At 39.6% G+C, this 26,396-nt stretch overlaps 1 protein-coding gene across 1 annotated transcript in view; it reads right to left on the reverse strand.

The window, feature by feature from the left end:
* LOC135475494 (sodium-dependent neutral amino acid transporter B(0)AT3-like) overlaps positions 1 to 18,111 on the reverse strand; it is a 36,010-nt gene extending 17,899 nt beyond the window's left edge. The window contains exons 1-2 of the mRNA XM_064755422.1: positions 17,620 to 18,111; positions 4,680 to 4,987 (exon numbers count right to left, since the gene is read on the reverse strand). Coding sequence (XP_064611492.1) covers positions 4,680 to 4,987; positions 17,620 to 17,986 — 675 coding nt within the window. The 5' untranslated portion in view covers positions 17,987 to 18,111. The remainder of the gene's footprint in view (positions 1 to 4,679; positions 4,988 to 17,619) is intronic.
* Positions 18,112 to 26,396: the final 8,285 nt, after the last annotated feature.

Below are 26,396 nucleotides of genomic sequence, written 5' to 3' on the forward strand. Positions count from 1 at the left end.
CATCACACCACGCCTCTGTATGGACGGCAAGCCGTACAAGACGTTGCTAACAGCGAACCATTTGGGAAATGAATAATAGCCAAGAATAAAAACCGAATACTGGCAACCATAGATTAACAATTATACATATGCAGGCCAAGGTCAGTAACAACTTACGTAGATGTGTCTAATGTGCGTAATTCCGTTGCAGAATATATTTTGACAGCTTGGTACATACTCTACCAAGGACACCTGAGACAATGGCTGACTTTGGGATTTCCAGGAAAGGGCCTTAAACATTTCAGGAAACTATAGATTTACAATTATTAATATGTAGGCCAAAGTTGGTATTCCGTGGTAGAATGTATTTTGATACCTTGGAACATACTTTGCCAAGGACACCTGAGACACAAATCATGTTCTTGGGGTAGAGACTTGTTGGTTTACAGAATTTCAGAACAGGGCCTTGAACATTTCAGACGTACATGTAACAACTCATGCCTACATAAAACGTTTTTTTTCAGGAACAGAGTTTAAAATTAATTGTGGAGATTAAACATATGATTTTGGGTAGTTCCATGAAACAGAAACTGATGTGTACCAAGGATATTTCCTGGTGCCAATGACATAGCCTCGTGTCAAGGTCATTTCCAGATGTAAGTACATTCCTGATGTCAAGAACATTTCGGTTTTTTTGAAGGAAAATTTCCGGTTCCACAATCTCAAGGACATTACTAAGTGCCTCCTTGGGAAAGGCCTTTAATTGCTGTTACAGCCGTACATACCATTAAGGAATTTTTTATTGGCAGATGTATGAACACTCAACAAGCGTGACTAATCCACGTATCATCGCAAAACATACAAGTGTGAAGATGATCTATTTAAGGGACTTTTGCAAAGTCTATCAATTTAGTCTTTCTTGTCAAAGTGAATTGATTATGATAATTTCTAGGCATTGTTATTACTGTCCTCATATTACAGGTAGTAAGGAAATTAAGAGAATTGGACAACAAAACGAGTCTGTACACATTTTTATTATCGGAGAAATATTCGCAACCATTTGCGTTACTACAGGGAAACCAACGACCACTAAGAATAGGAAGTCCTCAAATATCCTAAGTTTATGCACGGATCCTGCTGTTTTTAGAATGTGACGTTGCACAAAATAAAAACCGATGTAATAACACCAACATCTCTTTTTTCCTTGTAACCTGTATAGAAGCATTTCAAGTTGTATAACATAATGCAGATATTTAAGTAAATATGTACTAAACCAATGCAGAGACACTAACATCTGATTTATTCTGCAGCCATCATCATTGTGCTCCAGGTCCGTGTTTCTGCTTATCTGTAATGTCCTCACTCGCAAAGGTCACATAACTATCTGGTTGAGTCTGAATGGAAAGGTTTACTTCAGACGTTTTATTTGCACAACGCGGTTTTCGGGGAAAGTGGAGTACTAGCGCGTTACTCGCGGTAACAAATCAAACTGCTCATGTAGATATTTTCCTAGATAGATATACTACAAGTACCACTGGTTTTTATTGATCACTGCTTTAACCGTAAGAAACCTACTTTGACTGACCAGTGATGTATATAGCGTGATTTTGAGTGACAAACGGTGGTGTATCATAGCAACATCCAACGTGCAACATAGGTCTTTCAGGCGGATAGAGTTTGCTTTTGTGCACAGAGCATTGTTGACCGTGTCTGATTATACGCATATTGTTTGCGCCATTGTGACCGACATTGTTACATTGTGTGCGACCTGTTCACTTGATCCTCACACCAAAGTCATTGTTCTGCTTCGTAGGACTGTCCTTACAAACACAGAATTACCCGGATGTAAGTCATGGGTAAAAAATCCCACCAATACATGTTTAACATCCAGGCCACTCAACCAACAAAAATGGGATCAAGTCGTAAAATCGACTACCTTGCATTTTTTGTGGGAGGCCTGTTGGTCAAGTGGTTTAGATGGTTCATATGCTAAGCCACGCAGCCAACTTTCTGCACTAGTATCTGTACTACACTTGTATATGCAGAAAGTGTAATTCCTAACCACGATAATAATGACAATTTAAACAAACGCATGGTAGTTACAATAATTAATTTACGAAATCACGGGCAACAGTGCTTTGGGTATCGGGTGACAAATGTTCAATTCCGGGTGTAGTCTTATTTAAGACGATTTAAATAAAAACTCCTGAATACTTTCCTGGCTTGAAGTTCAACTGAAGGCAATGTCGTGTAAAGAATGTTAAACAGTACTGGATAGTACATAAGTGTGTTTTTTCTGGTCCCATGTTAAATATATGCAGTTTTTGAGTTATGCCATTGCGACAACAGAATGACGCCCCGGTGCATAATATTGTCGCCACTTTACGGCACAGTAGGGCTACTTGCCTATCTTTTTACATGGCAGTGATCGTGTTTTGAGCAAAGTACCGGCAGAATATCATTTCTATGCAATATTGGAAACCCAAATCCACACAAGAACACAATTCAGAAGATCAGTCTAATTTTCTTTAAATAGTTCTCTGTATTCTATATACCACTCCTTGTCAAAATTACCAGACTTTACCGTACCGTAAAGAGACGACGTCATATCACTCTGTTGTAACGTCTTACATCTTGAAACCTACGCTTAAGATAGGTCTGGTTGCCCATATGCGCAAGTATAATGACTGGATGCGACAGCATGATAATTCAGTGAGAAAGTGCCATAAATATTTCAGAATTGTGACGGCACTAGGGCATACTGGAAGTGTAGTAGTATACCGAAATAACGTTGAAAACATAGTAAGGCAGCACAAAACCATCTGTCATTTATTCCCAGCCGGCAAAGCCAAACTGATATGGCTTATTCAGATGAACGCTTAAAAAGGCAAGGCCAATTCGAGGGAAAACATCCGGGTAGGGTAGTTTGATAAATTACGAAGTGATGTCTCTGAAATGATGTCTTTTTCTGCGTGGCTATATGTGATATATTGGATCTATACAGACATCAATTATTAATACGGTGAACGGAATCACAAAGTCCAGAAATAGAACGGGAGCTGCTTGGATACTGTCGATTCATGTTATCTATGCATTTATATATAAGTTTTACCCCTTCCCGAAATAGAATGTCTAATTAGTTACCTCAGACTAAATCCTCTTTCGAGACACCTGTTGATAGATTAGGCATCACTGTCAGCCTGATATGGAAACTTGTATAACATTGTATTTCTGTTTAACCTGACGACAATGGATGCTATGGCCTACATCCTATGTTACTCTCCTTTATTTATTAATTTAATTATTTGTTTTTTTTTTAATTTATTTAAGTTTTGTTTTATCACGGTATTCAAGGTTTCTTCACTTATGCACATGACGGCAGACGAAACCGGAATGCCCGAAGTAAGTTCTCATCCTTCGACAGGTACCGGGAAGGATGTAGATCCAAGGATTATTAACACTAAAATCCCATGTCTCAAACATTAATGAACAACAGACTAAGAGGGTCTGGGCTTAGAGACTATTCCGCGGTAATGAACCTTAACATGTAAGTAAATAAGAAATAAACTGTGGCCTGAATCTAGTCCCCTGTGATGTGATTAGCACTTTATATAACTATTTATACGGATGCCTAAATCTTTTTAAGCAATGCAGATGTTCTCAGAAGATAAGTCTTAAACGGTATAAATAGCCATCCTTCAAGGCAATCCATCCTACAAAGTCAAACTGTCACAGGCTGGTACCAAGCTAAACTTTTCTCTGTTAATGGGTGACAGCCTGGTACTGCTAAATTACGGTTTGGTATATATAGTCTTTGATAACCAACATGCACTGACTGGTTACTGAACAGTTCCACGTCAGATGATACATGTCAGTATCAGCCTGTTCCATTACAACTGTTAACAACTATTTTTAGAATTGGTTGGTAAAGCATGGTTGTGACAATACTACAATTTTTGACAGGTCACATGATACGGTTGCCCTTTTTCTCCACTCAGCGATAAAAGAGCTCGAACTCGAAACTCCCCTATGTGCTGGTAGGAATTTTCTTGTCTACTCCCATATAAATAATTGTTCAAGCTAAGAGTTTAGCTCTGCATACGATACCAAGAGGAATGGCATAGGTTACATAACACGTTATGGTCTACCCCTTAAGCCTATCAATTTTATGTCACTCTTTCCTGTATGGATTAAAGTTTATATGCCACAGATTTGTTCAGTTTTCCTCCAATAAAATAGAAAACAAAATATTCACTTTCATCATAATGCTATTATGTGTGAATGTTTAAAACCAGCTCTAATGAAGTTTCTCTGCCAATGTATTTTTTTGATATTATCTGCATAAATGAGTTAATGTTATTATGAATATTCGATATTAGCGTTTTCATTTAACTTATTCTACGATTGCAGCCAATCGGTCCATGAGGTTTCAGGCTCGAATCCATCCCATGTTAGTTTTGCGACGGCTTTAATTTATGCGAAGGAGATTGATTCATCTTTGGCTCTGTCAGGTGATTTTAATCAACCCACACACCTGACCGCTGTCAAATTAATAGTGAGATAATTTTCAACGACACTATGCCTGAGCCTCATGAATTGATAAATAAAACAATCACTTCCACTGTTTGTTTGTATATAATTCAAGGTTACTGCCTGTACACATTCATTTAATATTAGCCCGTATAATTTGCTGTACTCACCTCACACTCACGGTCTTTAATCTGGGTCACATTTCCAACAGTTTCTTCTGGACACTTGGACCAAGGCAAAGGACTTTGGAAACTTTGGAAGAAGTAATAAAAGCACCATCCCATGATTGTGTTGTAATACAGGGCGAGATTGAAGGAGACGACACAACAGGCTAGTCCTAGCCCACCCAGGTACGGGGACACCTGACTGTAGGCCCCCACGGCCCCCATTCTTAGTCTCTGTCCCACAGCCAACTCCAGGTAAAACAGCGGGATGCCTTCGATACACAGCATGATGGCATAAGGAATTAGGAAGGCGCCTGAGGAGAAAATTAACAATAAAGATTCATAATAAAGAAAAATGAAGATGAAATATCAAGATGAGAGTCTCAACGAAACTCGGTGTATGGGTAATCATGTTTTTAGGAACCAACATTTTCTTCTCTAAGAAAGGTGTAAGGTTCCTGAAGAGATAATCTCAGTAACGACCAATATGAACAGAAACCCTGACAATTGGAAACCGAAACCCTAATCAATGGATACCGAAACCCTGACCAGTGGATACCGAAACCCTGACAATTGGAAACCGAAACCCTAATCAGTGGATACCGAAACCCTGACCAGTGGATACCGAAACCCTGACAATTGGAAACCGAAACCCTAATCAGTGGATACCGAAATCCTGACCAGTGGGTACCGAAACGCTGACCAAATGAAACCGAAACCTTAACCAGTGGATACCGAAACCCTGACAAATGGAAACTGAAACCCTGATCAGTGGATACCGAAACCCTGACCAGTGGATAACGAAACCCTGACAATTGGAAACCGAAACCCTAATCAGTCGCGTTTGGATTGCAACTGTTCATAACGGCATAATGCAGATATAATGAGCATGGCTGCCTTTACAGTCCCTAGCCCCAGGTTAAGTGGTATTAGATACAGTTCGAAAATGACGAGCGTTACAGAATTTAACCGAACAGATTGTAATTCAAAGGTCACAAAGTCACAAAAGTCACAGTCACAATCACAGGGGAAACCAAAAGCCTGACCAATGGAAAGCGATACTATGACCAATTGATACCAAAGCCCATTCCTAATGGAAACCGAAACAGTGACCAACAGAAACCGAAAGCCTGACCGATGCAAACCGAGACCATAAGCATTAATCAGTGATAAACCACATGCCGTTCAATTTCTCTGAAGAAACTTTATACGTAGAGATTGATATGTATCTATGGTGCCGGCGTATGACAGATTCAGTCAGTAGACTAGGCGAGTAAACGTAAGATTTCACCTAATATTTATCCCTGGTGCTCGGTCTATGACAGATTCAGCTAGTAGACTTGGCGAATAAACGTAATATTTGATCTGATATGTATCTCTGGTGCTTGGTCTATGACAGATTCAGTCAGTAGACTAGCTGAATAAACATAACATTTCATCTGATATGTATCTCTGGTGCTCGGCCTATGACAGATTCAGCTAGTAGACTAGGTAAATAAACATAAGATTTCATCTGATATGTATCTCTGGTGCTCGGCCTATGACAGATTCAGCTAGTAGACTAGGTAAATAAACATAAGATTTCATCTGGTATGTATCTCTGGTGCTCGGTCTATGACAGATTCAGTCAGAACTGTCACAGGTTGGTACCAAGCTAGTCAGAAGACTAAGCGAGCAAACGTAAGTTTTCATCTAATATGCATCTCTGGTGCTCGGTCTATGACAGATTCAGTCAGAAGACTAGCTGAATAAACATAACATTTCATCTGATATGTATCTCTGGTGCTCGGCCTATGACAGATTCAGCTAGTAGACTAGGTAAATAAATATAAGATTTCATCTGATATGTATCTCTGGTGCTCGGTCTATGACAGATTCAGTCAGAACTGTCACAGGTTGGTACCAAGCTAGTCAGAAGACTAGGCGAGCAAACGTAAGTTTTCATCTAATATGTATCTCTGGTGCTCGGTCTATGACAGATTCAGTCAGTAGGCCAGGTGAATAAGATTTCATATGAAATGTATCTCTGGTTCCCCATGTATAACACACTGACTTAACTATGGTATTAAGCTATACTATCATATGCAAAGATAAAGTCTGAAATCAAAAAAAACAATGATAGTAAGTGTAGTATTGTGAAAGATTGGGGTTTTCCGCCATAATGACAGTATTACATCCATGTCGTGTGTTGCAGTATGGCGTTGTGACAACTGTGGTTACTGCACTGTGGTTATGCACTACAGTTTTACTTCTTTGCTTTAAACCGCCCCGTTTATGACTTTAATCGATTCAAGAAATCAGGCTGAAGCCTGTAACATCATTGCCGTATGCTCTTCCGTAGTCCATGTACAAGATCCATGAAAAAAAAAAGAGTTAATTAAGATCTGGTAGTGAAAAAAAACATGTGCTTAGACTACCATTCCTTCTGGTGACGTCGGTGTCCAATTACAAACTGTCAGTATCCAAACAAAACTCATTTTCCTGAATGACACACTGAGTTCCAATTTAATCATCACTACATTTTATATGCGGCCAATCTGATTTAAACCTAGCCATAACAAAGGGAGGGTACAGCTGATAGAAAGGAGGGTTGGGGACTAGAGCTGCCCTGTTGCATCATTTTTCCATCATCTTCGTAGAGCTGCAGTAGCATATAATATTTCTCTAGTATGTGAAACATTTGGGTGAGAGTTAAATTAATTTAAACTTGGCGTATGGTTAGGAGATCACAATAATGCTAGCCGCCGTCTTTCAAGTGAGGTGTTCTTCATCACGGCGTAAAACACCAACCAGATAAATAAGTAAATATAAGTTACCATGCCAGGATGGTAAACACCCGTAAGTTTCATTGCGGTTGTGAGATCCTTTAATTCGTGATTAAGAAAAAAGGTATTATGTCATATTCCACCATTAAGGGGCAAAAAGACAGTCAATTTTACACTGGCGGGCAAAATTGAGTCACAACTGTCTTACTTTGGTTTTTCTCAAGACCTCGTAATGCAATCAGTATGACTGATTTCTGGAAGTTGGTCCGTAGTCCTAAGAGGCTCTAAATTGACACTGAATGATTGCTGCGAATGTTTCCCACTGTGTTATACACACCAGTGTTTAGAAGTGAAAGACAAATGGTAAGGCGCCACATGAGGTGCGGGTTCAAACCCAGCCTTGAATAGGGAATTTGTATTTATCCCGCTTTCACTTCGTGATCGGGCCTTGATGACAATAAGCGCTCGTGTGACCATTTGTCTTCCACCGGTATGTTCTGCATATTTATACGTCACATGCACGTGGACAAGTTTGTCAGTAATTTTCTAAAGGTCTGTATTCTACCCCTGCAATCTTATTTCTTCTACCCATGGATTAAAACGGACCGCCTTCGTATAAGTGAAAAAGTATGCCATTTAGCACTATTCTTGATGTGACGGATTCCTCCATGGGAGGAAAAGCACCAAACAGTGTTGGCCACGAAGGTACGAGTGTCTGCTCATACTTGTATTTTCTCGCGTGTAGCATAGAAATTGTGTCAGTACTTTGTGCAGGGTTGAAGCCTCATGCCTGGTGTCTTCGATATGCCTTTATAGTGAGGCAGCATCGTGTATTTGTCGGCTCTGAAGCCCGGCTGCTACATGGAGACGCCGTCAGATTTGATAGTGCTTTTTCATTGATAACAGGTTGCAATTCGATTTCATTAACTTATGTATAAGGTTATAACGTTAACTAATATGATATTTTCTTTGGTGAAATTAGACGATTTGTGCAAGGGGTGATTTAGGAGGATCAAAGCGTATCTGCCAGCCATTTCTGTAACCGGGGTTAAACTAACCCTGCGCGACGGGACTGGTGACCTATGATATTTTCAACAAAATTTATACCTCCGGCTCTTCAACAGTGAAGTAGGTCATTCCGCATCGATCTAAATACGAGATGAAGCATGAATGTACATCTTGTGACGGGAATGTAGGCCTGTTCTGAGGAACAAAGAACCAAAACCTTGGAAAGGTCGAAGCTTAGGAAACTATAAGTTCTGACGGTGACCTCCGCATATAATTTTCCACGTAGGTTAATGAACCCGTGGGTGCCTCTGATAATGGAGTCTCCGGGGTGTGCAGGATAACCATGTAATTATTGTAGATACTTAGGGGATATGACCAGAACACTGTATAAACGTATAACAGACCACAAAGCTACCAAGAGAGTTCAATTTAAACCCGATATATGTGCAGCATAATGGCTGGTTTGATTCCAGTCGTAATTTACCACTCACACAAGATCAGAACACCAGATTAATTGATGCCATTGGGTTACTAGTTATGAGGACCAGAACCAACCCAGTGGCTTGTCCAAAGTGCACTTGCACTAGATTACTACATGGTCGTGCAATGGCATGGTATATGACGCACTGGAATGTCAAATTTAAATCACACGAATGCAAATACTTATTTAGTCGGCTTCTGGTATGCTCTAGCTGTTAGAGAATGTATTCATATAAGAAGACCTATAAGGTATAGAAAAGTTACACAGTTGCTATGCTTGTAAGGAATTAGTTACATCATAAAAAAAAACAATTAACGCATGTAAGATAAGTATTTCGCCTGCACTCCAAAGACTTGGATCTGGGACAATGGCATATATGGTATAGACTCTTAGCAAATTATTGATTTTCATTTCTATATTTCTGGAAAATCAGTTTTCATAATAAAAAACGTTCTTCCCATTTAAAAATAAGTGGACCAATCCTTAGGCGAACCTTTACCTGTCAGCCAGGAGCTATAATTTCCGCATGTGAAAGGCTTCGAATTAAAACATGTCCTTTGATGCCAATCGAAATGTCCTAAGATGTCTTCATTTGGTATTGATTTTGAAGACGTACCTCGTATTTGTTTTCTCTAATTGGATATCAGTGCGTTAGGAGATCCATGCGGCCATGCCAACCATTAACACTTTGTCTTAATCAACGGAAAGATACAGGGTCTTGCATTCCACACAAAAACATTTACAATTCACGTAGGTTCATGAGAGGTCATCTCCAACGGAATAATACATATACTCTCTCTTGATAATCCATCATTGGACATATCCAATATATCTCAGTAATGCTCTGCCATCCCGTGACGTCAGCAAAAGTGAGAATTAACATCGGCTCTGGACAATTGCCAAGTCAATAAATCTTATACATATGGTACGGGGAGTGCGAACTGGGATATCCTAGTATCATTCAACCAACCCTTTGAGGCAAAATATAGCATCTATTGATCAATCCGTACTACGCGCTCATACCCATTACTGGACATTCAGTACTGTTTACAAAACGGTAGCGACATCCATGGTACGGTATACACTGGGTATGTAGAGGACAACAGGGCTGAGAAATATCCATAACGTACAAGCAAGCTGTAGTAATCGTACAGCATCAGTCCTTTAGTCTGGGCGTTTCATCAGCGCTAGTTTGGCTTTGGTCGTTGTTGGACATCAGTCACAACAAAAACCACACTATGAGACTAAGTCTATAAATATGTGCGTAGATGCTAGCCCTCTATCCAAAAGGTGTTAACGAACATGCACATCAGGTTGGCATATATTTGGTGGATTCGGTGTGAATCAGGTGATTCATAAGGTAAAAACACATCTAGCTAAAATGTTTTCACGTTCGGTCAAATGTTATTTTTTTTTAGTGTTTGCCAAAACGGAAACCAGAGTATGTGCCTTAAGACCAGGCTTTGGGACAGCTTTGACGTCACAGCGATGAAGCCTCCATCCATAGCTAAGCCGCGTGTGGCAATAACTTGAACTGGCTGAGCCTCAAATAAAGACAGATTGACAAACTGCCAGCAGCAGGTGGTGCAAGAGCGCAGTCTACCAACCAACAGAATTCCATTAGGCAGCTTAAGATTCCTCGGCCATCTCTACAGCGAATTCCCAAACCGTCATCAAATTCAGCAATACCGGCGCTGATTTAGCGAGTAGTCCCGCAGACAGACTATACTGAATAAGGGATGGGTTTTTACGTATGAATGAGATATTCTATGGGATGAAAATATAGGCCTACAGCATGGAGATTTTTTTCCAGTAACACTGAAATTGTCTTGGGTTATTTATAGAGTCTTGAACTCGAGGCTTCACAGTTATATGTAACTCTATACATTATCAGAATTAAATGTGTCAATGTAGAAGAATGACCAGATCGTAACTGACGACAACAAATACTCTGTCTTGTGTAAGATAACCATCAAATGTGCTATCTTTTTAGTTACTTCATCATTTAAATTACAGGCTTTACATAGTTACATAAAGACTATCGTAAATAATTTAGACAATAATCTTTTACTGGGAAGCATTTAAATTAAAATGTTTACTGTTTCAACACGTTGCACGCTTTACATGAAAACCGGAAGCTCCTTTGGTGCATTTTTGAAGGCCATTCGACTGTAATTTCAATGTTGATTTATTTTTGTGTTTCGCGTCGCCCTGGTTTACACGAATACAAATCTCTAAGCTGTCCAAAATGGAAAAGCGTCTCATCTGGAAGGCGTTTCAGATCCTGTCATGTAGTTCACCACTCAAGATACGGAAGTAAATTGAGGGCCAATAAATATAACATGATGGGAACGAAAATAACTGTGGTAGTTAAATAACTTCAGAGCGTGACTGGCTTATCCCATTCTGTAGATCATTCATTGCCCATGGTGCTTGGAATAACCATCAGCGCCTTTAACGACAGGCCACGAAGCATATTATGTTTCCATTCCTTTCTCCCAAGAGACATAAAGCCAGTTTCACATTCAAAGATATCCGATTGCCTCCTGACAATGCTTGTTCTAAGTCTGCTACAGATTTTACTTCAGTCCTAGCTGAAGATTTATGCCCAGGTTTCACCTTTTTAAAACTGTTTTTTTCTTTTCATTCAAAACTTTGTGATGTTCTCGCATTATAAGATTAAGGTAGGGTTGAAATTGTAGTAGAGTTTGTCAGTTTTATCTGATGCTCGCCCTGTGGACAATGCCCGGTTGCACTGTAAGATCAGCCAACAGCTCTTGCCCATAAATGGCTATATGGGTCTGTTTCGGAGCTTGAGCCGTTCTCCGAAATGACACCCCAATTGATTTCCCATTAGAGTATTATATTCGCCAGTAATCTGTTATCCATTCCGAATACAAATACATTGAAGCAGAAATAATCAGTAATCGATCAAAATGATACTTTTTCAGTGTCAGGATATTTGAAAACAAAACAGTTTGCACATAAAAAAATGGAAACATTCCGAGTAAAGACATGCGTTTGACATTTATTTGTCTTTCTTCATAAAAAGATATATGATCCGCAAGGAAATTATGTCCATCAAAACCATATAGACCCGACCATTCCCAGTTACCCGCCCCCTAACCATGCAACCGCGTATGACGTGTTAGTGGATTTAATAGCTATTCCAACGAAAAACCAATGCCCTAAGCTCTTCGTGACGTTTTCATCAACCCGCCTTCAGTTTGTGTTTAGAACATATCCAGAAATGCATCAATGAAATTATTCGCAGCGGAGTATTCCTTTCTTCATTAAGACATCGATTGTTTCGGTTGGCTTTGAGCCAGGGATACGTCTGCGAGCTGCTCCGCTGCTAACATAAGGTCACTACTCTATCGCCTACGGTCGATAGTGTTGTGGGCGGAAGATTACGCGTGTCTTCCCCTGCTTCAACCGAGCAGAGCTTTGTTTCATTCAGCTATTGTCCGAACATTACCCTCTGACGTCACAAGTCAAGCGTTATGAATATTAAGAGACGAAGTCTGTGAATTGGGTAAATGTTGGTTATTGCACTTTTGGTAAGGTCAGTATGTGTTCTGTTGGTTGATTGGTGTAAAAGCTATGACCAATAATTTTTCACTCATACGTCTGAAATCAGTTTTATAGTACGAAGAAACAAGTCTTGTAATGAATGCAATGTTTTCGACTGGAAATGAGTGATGTATTTGTAAGTGCACACTGTGCCCACCAGTTTTTGTTAAAGCGCATTCAGGCCCTTCTTTGCTCTACGCAATGTTGGACTGTAGTGAAATCGCTTTGGTGTCGTTAATTCCATTGACATAGCACAAGGCTGTGGGATAACAGTGTAAAGAAACACTTCGTAAAGTTATACGCTCCTCCCAGCGGCAGTAATGGAAGATAATGATTAAATGGTTCCCTCAAGTCTCGATATAATGGCAAAATCGGACACTGTTAATAGGAAGATGCCATTATTGACTATGTATTTATCGAGATAGGATCTCTTTCTGACGATATCTCTGTTGATTAAATTGATTAGCTGGGTTAACTTTGGAACAGTGCCGGTACGTCCGATAGCATGCATGTAACAGTGCTCAGTAAGCAAACTATTGTATCCCCTCAGTCGGCTCACAGAGTCAGTAATGTTTGGAACGCGTGTCAAATATATCTGTCATAAATTAAATGAAACACACTTAGGTGTGAAGATTATACTGTTGAAAGCCTACCCATTGTATTTCTCATTAGATTTCGTCTGACGAGCCCATATAGAAACAGCTATTGTCTGCAGACGCCGTTGTCTGTCTCATGGGAAATCTGCACCAAAGCGTTATGCATATTATTTGCAGATCCTTGAGGAAGAGGTAGCCAAATATCTGTTCTACACGACGAATAAAGGTAAAGGAATCGTTATCTCGAATTTTACGCTTAGGGGTAAATTTGAGATCCGAATTTTTTGGCAGACGGTCACGAAAAGCAGGCATATGTCGACTTGGGAACTGTTTCCGACGAGACCGTAGAAACCAACGACATGATTGTCGAAATGGGTGCGGTATCTTATAATCTGTTTAACCCGACTCCATCGATGAGACGGCGACCTCAACAATTTTTAGTCGCTGTATTTCGTCATATAAGAAATTAGAGTGAAGGGGAAAGTTCTGTTCTCAGTGGTGCGACATTTGAATGCAAGCAGGTACTGTATTTTCCATTATCGTAGATTTCTCGAGTTCAACAGCGAAGGCTTTTTAAGGCTGTGTGGCCTTCTACTGAAAAGAAATCACTCTGTACAGGAATGACGGTTTAAAAATCCCTATACAAACAAAAATAACATTCCGAAAATGTCACCGACCTGAAAACAAAAGCGTCATATCGATGGGCTACGTTCACTATCATCGTCATCCATGGCCATTGCTATATCATCCCTGACAAGTAACATTCACGTGGCTGAACAAAAATGAAAACTTGCGCATGCGCAGTGACGACCTTTGAGATGCTTCATATTGATTCAGGCGAGTTCCGTCCTCGGTTCAGAACTGCTTTTCTCAAACTGCCTAATGGTGAAGAGTGGTGATTTATGAAAATGAAACCGTGAACTTTGAAAGGCTCTCACACTTTCAAGAGATGTCTTACGAGTTCATTTTTCTCTGAAAAACAAAGAGAGGCACTGGAAAGCAAGGTTAACCGAAACACTCTGTGCAAAGCCACAATATATAACCAGCTGCGGGATTATATTAGCCAACCAATGACTACAAACTATACTATACTGTGATGCACGACTGGCAATTTACCTGAAAACGAACACTCTATCTATTTCATACTTCAATGTGTACAGTTTGATTCACAACGCTACACGCACGTCATTCAACCACTTTTTCAGTTGTCTGAATACAGATCAATTTAGAAGAAGAAAGAATGGTTTTCCAGTTTCAAATAAGTCACAAATCAAAGACATTGGTATAACTAGACTGTGTTCAGAACATGTCCGATTCGCTCCACACGAAACTCTTGATGTCAGAGCTGCCGTTGCGCGGGGTGTGATAGTCACACTACTGGTGTTTTTTCTTGCCCCTAGTATAAGTGCTCTGTGCCCCTGGGGAGTCATTCCGTCTGCTAATACGTCGCCTACGTGTATCAGGTCTTCGCCACGTGGGATCGCCACGCAACCACTGCTCCGCAGCTCACGGATTCCATTAGCAACTGTAAACACAGCAGCATACCATGCTTAATGTCTCCATGGATGACCTGTCCATTCCTTAACAACTAAAGCGCGCCATCAACACAGTGAAGAGACAATGTAACACAGTTTTACCTTGCTCATCAGGAAAGCCACAGGCACTCTAGATTTACGATTTCTGCCAACAAGCAATTTTAGACGTACAATATCATGGGGCGGAAGCATGTGTGAAAACACATTTCCGGAAGACAGCTACCTCTGGGGTATTGAGGACCAAAAGTCCGCGTTTTGTAAATACACGGGTATGTAATAAACAAATAATATAATAAATATACGATCAGGAATTTTCATGTATAAATAATGATCTCTGGTGAAAAGTATTGCGCCTGTCAGTTGGGTTTATTGCTGGAATGGTTCTTGGAACAGTGCCGAGAGATGACAGTTAACAGAGCCTGGGCACACTCAACAGCCGGTGGGGTGACGCCAATAAAAGCGGTACGCAGAATATGAGGGTTAATCTTAAGATCCAGCATAACGATGGCTCTCCATCACGTTCTATTGGCCGCGATCATGCAGCAGTCAATGTACCGAGAACATCTTCAGCGAGGACAGTGCATCAATAATCGTTCACCACTTAGGCTACAAATGATGTGTGGCGGCTTGAACCAGTTAACGATGTTCGCTTACTGAGAATCTCAATTAACAACCAGCACATTAGCTAGGCTTCTGTGGCACACACGGTCTCTTTGCAATTATCCTAATCAATCCAAGCACAAGTCACCAAAACGCCTTCTTCAGTTACAGATTGGTTCTGATAACGGTGAAAAAGTTTAAATCGAACATTTTAAAGGAAAAGACCAAGAAAGTTAATAAGCTGGCATCGGGGTTTTAGAACGAAAAATGCTCAGCAAGTATATGTTGCATTTTGTTTTTAAACATATTTATTTGAATCCAAACTCCAACAATGGAGATTTTCCAGTCCGCTGAAATGTAACATTATTTTGCCGGGTCATATTATTTTGTGCAGTCTGAATAATCAAAGTGCTTTGTCCCTCTTTTGTAGTTCAGTCCAGATTTTGTGTGAAGTGGTCTCTCTTTTTGGGGGTTTTGTATGGAATAAGCTCCTGAAATAAATTTTCCGTAGTTAAAGTGTAAATAAAGTTTGGCAATCGCAGGTAGTTGGCTATGGTGTGAAATTTACAGAATTAGGAAGCACCACGATTCACTTTAGAGTGTGGCAATATATTACACGTCTATACAGTGTAGTTCAGCCAGGTGAGATGCCCACCAGAGCCCCGTTTTAAGCGTAACGCTGCGCCAAACGTAACTGCCATGTCGACGCTACTCTACCGTATCTTTCATCGTCATAGTTACGTTTGTGGTAATTAGTTACACCGCAGGATAGTCTCTAGCAAACAGCACTTTCCTTCACTTGTAAGATAAACCCTTAAAGGTAATTATAGCGCTGAACTCTTCATCTCTTCACTTCTCTAAGAGCTGTACGTTCTACTTGACAGGACCTTTAAATAGGGATGACAAACAGTATATACGATCACGCACGTAATAGCTACAGTATGGAGATGTATGATATCAGGCAACTCATGAATTTGAACTTGACCTATGAAAGCTGGAAGTTGTTTCTTGTATTAACCAAAGCTAATTAATGCTTTTAAATTAGGCAAAGCTGAAGACTGTGCGTTATGATGCAAGATTGGGTCTTTGTTTCGTATGCTTTAAATCCCAAGCTTGTTTCTGCATAATGTAAAGCTGAAAGTTGTTTCTTTTTCTATTATTTAAAATTAAATATATATCTGTGTAGTACAAAATTGAAACTTTAAATCGTTCAAATCTGAAGATTCTGTTTGGATAAAGTATAGCTGTAGTTTGTTTGGCATTATTCAAACCTGAGAGTTATTTCTGTCTTATAACCAGTTGAGGGTTATTTCTGTCTTATAACCAGCTGAGGGTTGCATTGTTTTTGTTTTTGTTATAAAGATAACAGATGTGGTTTTATTATACAAAGTTAAATGTTGTTTTCATATGATGCAAAACTATGTTTTTGTATCATTGTTTGCTTGGTATTACTCAAAGCTGAAAGATGTTTTTGTATTGTGCATATCTAAAAACGGTGTATGGATTACATGTATGTAAAGCTGATAATGGTTTTTGTAATTATAAATGTAAGTGTGAAGGTTGTGTAGTGTTAAGCACGCATGTTTTTGTACCAGGTAAATCCAAAGGTGGTAATTGCAAGTATACGACAATAAAGGTTGCCTAAAGTCAAGCAAAGACGATTTATGTTTTGAAGTACGCTACATTGAAGGTTGTTTGATAACAATCTGGTTGTATCAAGCTCTGAGTGACACAACAGGCAATTCATAAACATACTGCCCTTGGCTAATACTGTCGCTGGTTCGAAAGCACATGTTATTTACTCAGTTGTGGCATGCATCAGATAACGTGGTTAAAGACTGAGTGCCGTCATACGTGAACATGTTTAACATTCTAGAGTAAATCAGTAAGACAATATAGTCAAAGAAAACAGCATGTGTCGAAAATTTACCCTTTGATTAGATTTTACCATGCGAGATCAAAATGAAAGAACAATTTACCACATGTATCAAATCATATCAAAACAAGCACGTTAATGTTTGCAACCCTGCTCAGAAAAGAATGAGTATCATGTATATAGCATGCATACAATATAGTATATACTCTTGCATAATACCACACTGAAATAAAAATGATCGTGCACCAACTGAAATACAATTCTTGGTCCACAAAACTGCTTCATTATCGTACAGTCGACGCTAATGATATATCTATTAATATTGAATATTACTCTCACATACACCTGAAACGACTGATTGATTGAGTGTCAGATTGGTTTACATTTTACACCATACTCATTAATTTTTCATTTATACGTTGGCGATCAGGTTTGTGGGTCACCTCACCACCATCTTACAATGTTGCAAACAAACATACATGACTACTGCATTAATTTTTCAGGTGACTTACCTCCTCCATTCTTCTGTGTCAGGTAGGGAAATCTCCACACATTGCCCAATCCGACTGCATAGCCAATGAGAGAGAGGATGAACTGAAATCTGTTGTCCCAGGCATCTCTCTCTTCACCAGTGTGACGATTCAGCTTTCGCTCCAAATCTATCCTCAGCAGGTTGGCCGTAGACGCCCCGCCGGATGTATCCTCACCAATATTGTAAGTACTGCCGTAACCCATTGCCGAAGGATTACTCATGGAGCGTTTTAGATCGGAATGGTCGGCAGCTTGCGAGCGAAATGGAACCGTCAGGTAGTTCATCTCTATCTGATCCTGCTCATCCAAAGGCTGTTGTGGAGAAGGAAGGTCGTTTGACTTTTCCATGTTTACCCACGTTTTCTTTTTTATTTACAGTACAGAAAGCGCAAGGTGACGATGGTAGAACGAAGTCCGCTCTGATGGTAAATGGATGAGACGATGGGTAGCTTGTCCGTCCAGTGTGAATTGGAGTTGACGTCTGTACCCTGCCTTGCCGATCGCCGGTTACTAATAATGACAGAGGCCGACGTCTTCTTTAATATAAAGATTGCATCCGTGAATCTCCCTCAATGGCGCTGGCCTGGGGAAAAGGAGAGAGACATAACCATTACCCTGGACAGCGAAATAATGCAAATGCGAACCAACAGATGGAAAGATAGAGGCATTAATATGTAGCGATTTGATTCCATCGCCCACCTTTCGCGTGAACCATTATCAGGGAGCACAGACAGACGCTACTAATAATACTGTTACAAGTAATTAGTGTTAGCCGCACGCCACATCTCCTAATCGACTATACCCTGGGGTATTACACTGTCACCAGTTAAATCATAAGCAGCCGGTGTATTACATTGTGAAATACACTTAGAGCATATTATGTTAGCCTAACACGGGTCCATGTTGAATACAAAAGGTGGGAAATCAACATTTTACGCATTTAATAAGTGTAATTACTTCTAAGAGCCCATCTCAAAATATGGAAAGAATACATAATTAATTTCAATCACCAGAATCAATACAATCTCTCATATCGCAATATAACAAACTTGGCGACCCCAGACACAAGAGCTCTATATAGTTTGACATGGAAGCCATGTGTTCTTTTTGTCCACCATAGGCATTTTTAAATCTTCCCAAACAAGAACTGGCATATAATTAACTCCAGAAATCCATGGAATGATCATTAATTATAACCAAACGCTGACGATTATTATTATTAGAGATAAACCAAAATTTTCCTCGTGTTGTGTTGTTCATTCTAGTAAACATGTTGTCAAGTGTTCAATGGTCATCGCATATTTATCTTATTCTAGATAGTGGATGACATCTATCTTGGAATAAAGGAATTAGCTAGAATTTGTTCATCTGCTAGCGCCTTCCGATTTAGCTGGTATATTTATGTGCCAGTTCCTTACCTATGTATTATTTTCTTCTTGTTTGTCTTTTTCCTTTTTTTTAATCAAAACATCTACAGTCTACAACACTGTTGAACTTTGAACAGCGTGAATTATTTGGTTCTACTGTTAATGAAGCCTTGGCCTAAAGTCATGTTGCACACATCGCACGGACGAGGTTTATGCCTTTCGTCACAGTGAACTGTTACCACTGTGAAATAATATCTAACAAAACCAAAAACACTCCCTCAGTTTCAACATGCGGTCGTCATGACAACCACGCACGCTGAGATTCTGGCCTACCAGAATGTGACGTCATTCCCCGTTACTGGGGTAACAACAAATCGAAAACACTAGAGAATAACACGGTCCGGATTTCAATAGAACAAAAGTCAGTTATAGCCACGATAAGAGCATCAACATATCCAGTGTGGCTTTTATTCCTGTCAATTTAATTACTTCTTCCGTGCCTTCAGTTCGCCATACTACGGGAACACTGGCAGTAGTAGCCAGCAAATCGATATGCGCTAGCGTTGTCGTCTTCACAACTTATATACTCCGACCAGTAGAGTAGGCGCTGAAACGCCGACTGCTTAAAACGATATGGAAACGAACGTCAAGGGTATCCAAGGTTAAATGGGCTAATACATGTTTGTCTGTGTCCCCAACTTGTGCTCGTCTCTGGCACTCAAGACAGATGCGAAGCACAAGTTGCAGACATGAAAAAAATAAAATCAACACATGGTTTGAGAAAATCTAGTGTCCAATATACCAGTCCATTATTGGCAAACAACTAAATGGGAACGTTTTTATTAAATATGCTTTGTATTTAATTTGGTGTGACCTATCTGACATGCATGTTTCATGACGTGGAGCGCTGCTAATTTATACAGCATTGAGAAACCTGTTGTAATCCTTACCTGGCAAATATGAAAACTGTACCTACAACTAAGCCATTCTGATTAAATCCAGATGCAATTGTTCTGAATAGCTTCGACTAAAGTTAGGTGGTTGCTCTTTATATATGAGGGAGGCTGTGTTTTATCACATTAATTATAGTAATTTTAATTTTAACAACCAGATGGATACATAATCAAATGCAAGCTGGCATTTGTATTTTCTGACAGCCGTTCACAATTACCTTTCTTTCAACCGAGAGTAAAGAAAGCTTTCAGACCAATTTAATATACTGGAAATGAAAGCACATTTGCCTAAAGTTTCCACAGCAAAAGTCAATTTCTTGTTACGTAATTATAAGACACCAAAGATAGAAAACAAACAAACACTAGACATCTCATCGGGGTCATCGATCTATATTTAGACGTGTGGCCAGTCAGCCAATGAGACGCCAGAGTTCCCCCTATCATTTACGCCATGAGTTTAGTTATAAATATCAGGTATTGAGAAGGCTCATATAGTGACGCCCTCAGAATTTGACGGCAATACAAGTCAGGATTTGTATGGCTGCTGTCTCAGAGTTTGGAGAACCGGATCGTGGTTTTGTACTTAGAGACACTTGCTTTTCAATTGCTAAAGATCACATGAGGTGTGGGTTCTAACCCGGCCATGGAGTGGGAATTTGTAGACCCGCCCCTTCTTGCTTATTCTTGATGACGTTCGTGTTTTGGAATGCGCAGTCTAATGTTCCTTGAAGACCACGTGTCTTCTATAAATATGATGTGAATATACGCACGTCACACCTTGGAAAATCTTCCATTAACTTGCCCAAGGTCACTAATCGTTAATATTGTCGCTGATGTAAACTAACTCGAAGACCTGACCCCAGTTTTTTCAAAAGTATATTAAGATTTAAGTGTATTAAGCCCGGAATTAACTTAAGTTCAGATTAAAGTGCCATTTACTTAGTATTCGCATTATACTAGTATTAAGATTTAAACCTGGTTTGACGTTAAAGGCCAAAAAACAACACTTACATCAAATATATCTCAAATGAAAGACCATTAAACACTGTCCATAGAAACAGTTGGATTTGTTTTTTTATGATTATTTTAACCGAGCAAAATGCATTCAAAACTTTGGATTCTACGGTGGCCTTTTGTCACCATATTATGACCAGTGATGTCACATCAGGTTTTTGCCACTTAACACATACATACTGCCAGATATCATCGCCCTAAATGCATGTACATATAAGCACGTTGGAACGAACTATTTCACGCAAAACATATGAATGTGACGTCGCTGATACCCTCTGGGTCACTTCAGACCGCCATAGAATCTGATGTTTGAAAACCATTTTACCCGTTTGGAAAAATTCTTAAAAAGTAAACCAAACTATTTTCCTGGAGAGTGTTCAATGGCCTTCAGTCTGATGTATACTTCATTTTAGTGTTGTTGTTTGTTTTGTTTTTTGCCTTTTAATACACTTTTGAACAAATGACCTCAGAATGCTAGACAAAGAAACGTTTCATAATATTATCTCCTGATAGTGAAGAGCTACAGGTTACATGACCACCTTGTGTTTCAGTCGAACATGGCGACACCTTTGTTGTTGTATTTATATTACTGTTCAGTGCAAAGCTTCTCGATTACAACAGATCTTATATAATGAAAACATATCAGCAAAAGACACCTTTAACATTTCGCGTTTTTTAGAATCAGGTTATTATTCTGGCTCATTCTAGAAGCCATGCAAAGAGTCTGTCATTCATGACTGATTTGTATTTGCTTAGGTTGGAATAGTGGTATTTTTCTAGCTCCATCAAGAAGATTGTCACTCACACGAAATTTCATTAAGTTTAGTAATATTATGCTTACGTTCTCTATGGTTTATGAACATGCCCAGGGAGATGCGATGAAAATATTAATATTTATCCAGATATGAATTATCAATACCCAGCTGGATGATGACATCCGATGATAAATGCATTATGTACCTCCCAGATGGTGGATCATTTCAAATTTAACATTCTTCATTTTCCATTTGATTGGCGAGAAACTAGCTGTCTCACCAGAAACTATGAAAGAAAACATGTACCTATTGCTATGTGATCCATCGTTCCAACGCGATTTCTAATGTAGTGTAAAATCTGGTATTATGAAAGAAATGCGGTGTGTCTGTAACGCGGAGATCGCTGAAATCGCTACAACAAAATGTCAAATTAGCAATTTACTCCAATATCTGTGTGTGAAAAGGTTCTCTTAACACAAAAGATTTATTGCTAAATCCTGGCCCTTTTGCTTCTCCCTCTTTGCGCCCGAGCTAAACATGACTGCTTTGATAGTGTCACTCATACGGATTTTGGAATACCAAAACACCATTGCCTTATGAAAATAAAAACAAGCACACTACATATACATTGCTTTAGTTTTAATATCATTTTATTTCAGTCAAGAAGTGAGATCTTCACTCTTCCCTGAGCGATTGACTGTCATCGAGCTAGACCTATGCCTGTACGGCTTGGTTCACAGTGAATCCAATAAATATGTTACACTTATCGATTGGAAATTCACTATTAAGTTAATGTGCTCAAATTGTCATTCTACTTTAAAATAAACAGCAAATGTTATTTATGCCTTGTCGGTGGGCATTTAACATGGAGAGCACATGAAGCAGCGGAACGACTTCATCGTGTCCAAATCATCAAACATTTATATTTCAGTTAGGGAATAAGTTGTCCGATAAAGCCCATAGAACCTTTTTATTATCAGCTAATATTTTCGTCTTGTCATTCCCTTGTAGAATGGCACTGAGCCTATATCCTTAAGGATAGCCTCCGTCATTACATCCGGGTCGTGATAAAGCTATCAAAAGGGAGATGAGAGAAAGCCAATCAGCTTAACGAATCTAATTATAGACTGGTTCAAAAATCAATACACAGTTGGCCGGCTTTGATTACGTTCCCACGCAATATTGTTACTCTAGCTTCAACCAGATGTAGAGCAGACAGTAGAATAAGTTTGTACGCCAAACATCGGCGCTGTTATCTAATGATGTTGTTTTGTAACCATTATCTCGTAGACGCCCTGGAACTAGAACTATGGCGGAGCGGACTGTTCAATTGAATTGGCACAATGATGCCTCCGAGGAAATAGAGTCTTTGTTTACACCGACGCGATATGACCGACGACCAAATTAGACCACTGATGCTCCATGATAGGTGTTTTTAGTGTTCTGTGGCGGTAGTGTGAGTAGGCGTTCACTGAAAAGACAGCTGTCTATCACCAATGCATTTTAAAGAAAAGTAATGCTAATTTGGCAGAACACGCCGTTCTTATCATCCTCTATTCTCACCCACTTAACGCCTATAATACAGCAGCAAATCTTACTCTTCCGACCTTTTTATTTTTTGCCTTGTTGACAGTTTCCAGTAAATCACACGGTAAAGGGCCAGACTGCTCAGTGTAGATTTGTGGGCATGTATAAGTGCGCATGAAAATACCGAGAGAGTTTCGGATATCCAGAGCTGATTGATTTATTTCAAGAACAACGACAAAAGAGCCTCGACCCCCCAGCAAACCTGCGGAAAAACCTGGGTTTCCTCGAGGTTTCTGAATGGGTTCATGCCACCATAATGCTGGCCGCCTTCGTTTAAGTGAATTATTCTAGAGTGCGGCGTAAAAACACCAGTCAAATAAATAAATAAATCAAAGAGCATCTTTCTCTCGTAAGCACGTTCGCATTTTCAACATAGCTCTTTCCATTTCGTCTGAGTGTCAAAATTGTTGTTTCTATCGACTCGCTCACAATGGTAGCATTACAGAAGAAGTAACCAGCAATCGTGTAGAGTATTCCGTATCAATGCAGTGAATCTATCACTTGCATGTCAAGTGCGTAACTCTTTATTGCAGAATCAATCGCTAAGAATGGTAAACTAATTGACATGGCTGTATCCCATCATATTGATCGCATGTTTGAGGTCTCAACTATATGTATGTATTTATAACTCGCTTACAATGGAAGAAGGACTTTCACCCTTTATACCAGCAAATTACTGCGCTTCTGGTACCATCCCCATCTCTATCTGAGTATTTTTGAATCAGTATGTCGAAGCTATTTCTCTGTATTACTATATCTCTGTAATCAGTATATGTCTGTATTACTATGTTTTCTATTTTAGCATGTCTACATGTCAACACTGTACACCTATGTGCTTATCATATTTAATTTTGCCAACATAAACTTCTCAAAGGCAATAACTGTGATATTATAATTCACTGAAGATCCCGCTAATGTCACCCAGTCATTCCCTCTAAACTTTAAGGAGTGAAACTGTTCTGGAGAGAGCGTGCTGGGGACACGATCCACCTGTTAGATCAACTGATATAGGTTGAATGAAATATCGCAAATGGAATACAAAAGCCAGGCCTGTATACGCATCAACTCATTAATCCTGTGTAAACCATTATTAATAATATTCATCTATTAGTGTAATGTATAGAGGACGACTACATTAACTAGTGGTTATGGGTTATCGATAAAATTAACGTTGAAGGGTTTGATGAATTAGGCCTCCTCTCTAGTGTACAGTAATTACCCCCATGAAACCCCAAACTCACTGAACAGTAATGAACGTTAAGGTAAATTATACATGTTCGCAAAATGCAGAGTCAGAATTTTTCTCCTGTTCTCAGTTAAATATCATAGGTCATAGGTCTTTAAATGAGAATTGTGAACAGGACAGAAAGAGCATTAAATTTATGTTTTCAGTTAATAGATTCTGTAGTAAATATCTGCATGCAACCAAAGTACGATTTTAAAGCAAACCTGGCAAAGTTTGTTAGTTTCTTGGTTCTTTCACAAAGGAACTTTATTGTCATCATACAAATGAAATATTATTCGACATGGTGTGAAATATCAAACAAAAAAGCCAAAAATATATTATGAAACTGATGGGTCATTCAGTTCGAAAAACACGAACATTTATCGGGCTTAAATTCCAGTGAACACCTGTGCGTACCTATATCGAGGTACGACTCTGTGTTTATATATTTGCATTATCACAATAGAAAGTCTTACCTTAAAGTATTGCTGATATTAAACCGTTTTATGCTCCATCCACACCTTAAGCTCCTGTCTGAGTTAAAGACCAGCTAAATGATTGTAGAGGCAATGGTAAGGGGACATTGCAGATGTAAAACCATTCAACTGCTCCGGCAAGCGACCGTCGATGGCAAATGGCCGTTAACCCAAGTTCTAGCCAGTTGTCAGCAATCCTTAATCGAATCCAAGGTGACGTGGATTAGGATGAGTTATAAATGACCGCACACAGTATCCGGCAAAAAAGTGGGAAACCTGTCACAGCCTAGTTAGCTTACGACATCAGAGAACTGACCGCTGGCAATCGTCCATACAGTATAGGGTTAGACCACAATCCACACCGGCAACTCAACGCCAGCGATGTTCGATAGATCCCGCTTGGCGTTCTAGGATAAACTGGATTTTGCCAGTCCGCGTATGTGAGCGTAAAGGTGAGCTTGGAATCTACGACAGCAACAAACGATAGAAGCCAATCCGAAGGGGTTTTCTTGACTGGGGGAGGCTATTGATCCGCAGACTGTATTGACGGACCGGCATCGGTAGGGGAAACGATGGCAAAGACATATAAACAGTGCGTCACATCACCCGATGATTCTGGTCAGGATGACCAACGAGCGCAGCGAACAGAGAGAGCATCCAAGCAGCCGAGCCAATACTCGCCAACACAGCCAGGCGCTCAATGGACTCTCACCTAGTCTAAGAATAAATCATAATAACGCGATCTCTAGAGGTAAATGACGCTACTCTTTTTTATCCGTTTCTTCAACATTTGTACTGATGAGAGGCTTTTTCTCTACAGCTTTCTTGTGGGAGCGGAACACCGAGTTCAACTGCATATTGTAGTGACAATTTCTATAATTCCATCAACGACCTTCCATCAGAATAGCATGCATGACCTGATACCATCTACATGTATAGAGTCAGGTTATTTTTACTCAACAAACACTGTCGACATCTATCTCTTTTTTTCACATCGACGGACTGTTTTCGTGGGCTTGGGAGCAATAATCAGTTGACAGCTAACACTGCCATATATACTTAGTCTTTAAATATCTGATGCTTGGTGGTGATCGCTTGGATTCCACCAAAAGAGCATTTAGCTCGCTCATCAGGCGAAAATCCATGAGTTATCTCTGTGGACAATCGACAGTTACATATTTACGTACATCTTTTTATTTACGTTCCGTTTCCTCTCACCGTAATGCTGGCCACCATCGTATAAGTGAAATATTCTGAGAACGGCGTAAACACCAATGAAATAAATAAATAGATAAATAAACCTACGTTGGAAATTTTATTGCACAATCGTTTCGATTTTAGTACAGATCACGTCAGTTCTTAGTGCTATCACCACTGATTA

Source organism: Liolophura sinensis, chromosome 9, assembly GCF_032854445.1.
Source record: "Liolophura sinensis isolate JHLJ2023 chromosome 9, CUHK_Ljap_v2, whole genome shotgun sequence".
Taxonomy (NCBI): Eukaryota; Metazoa; Mollusca; class Polyplacophora; order Chitonida; family Chitonidae; genus Liolophura; species Liolophura sinensis.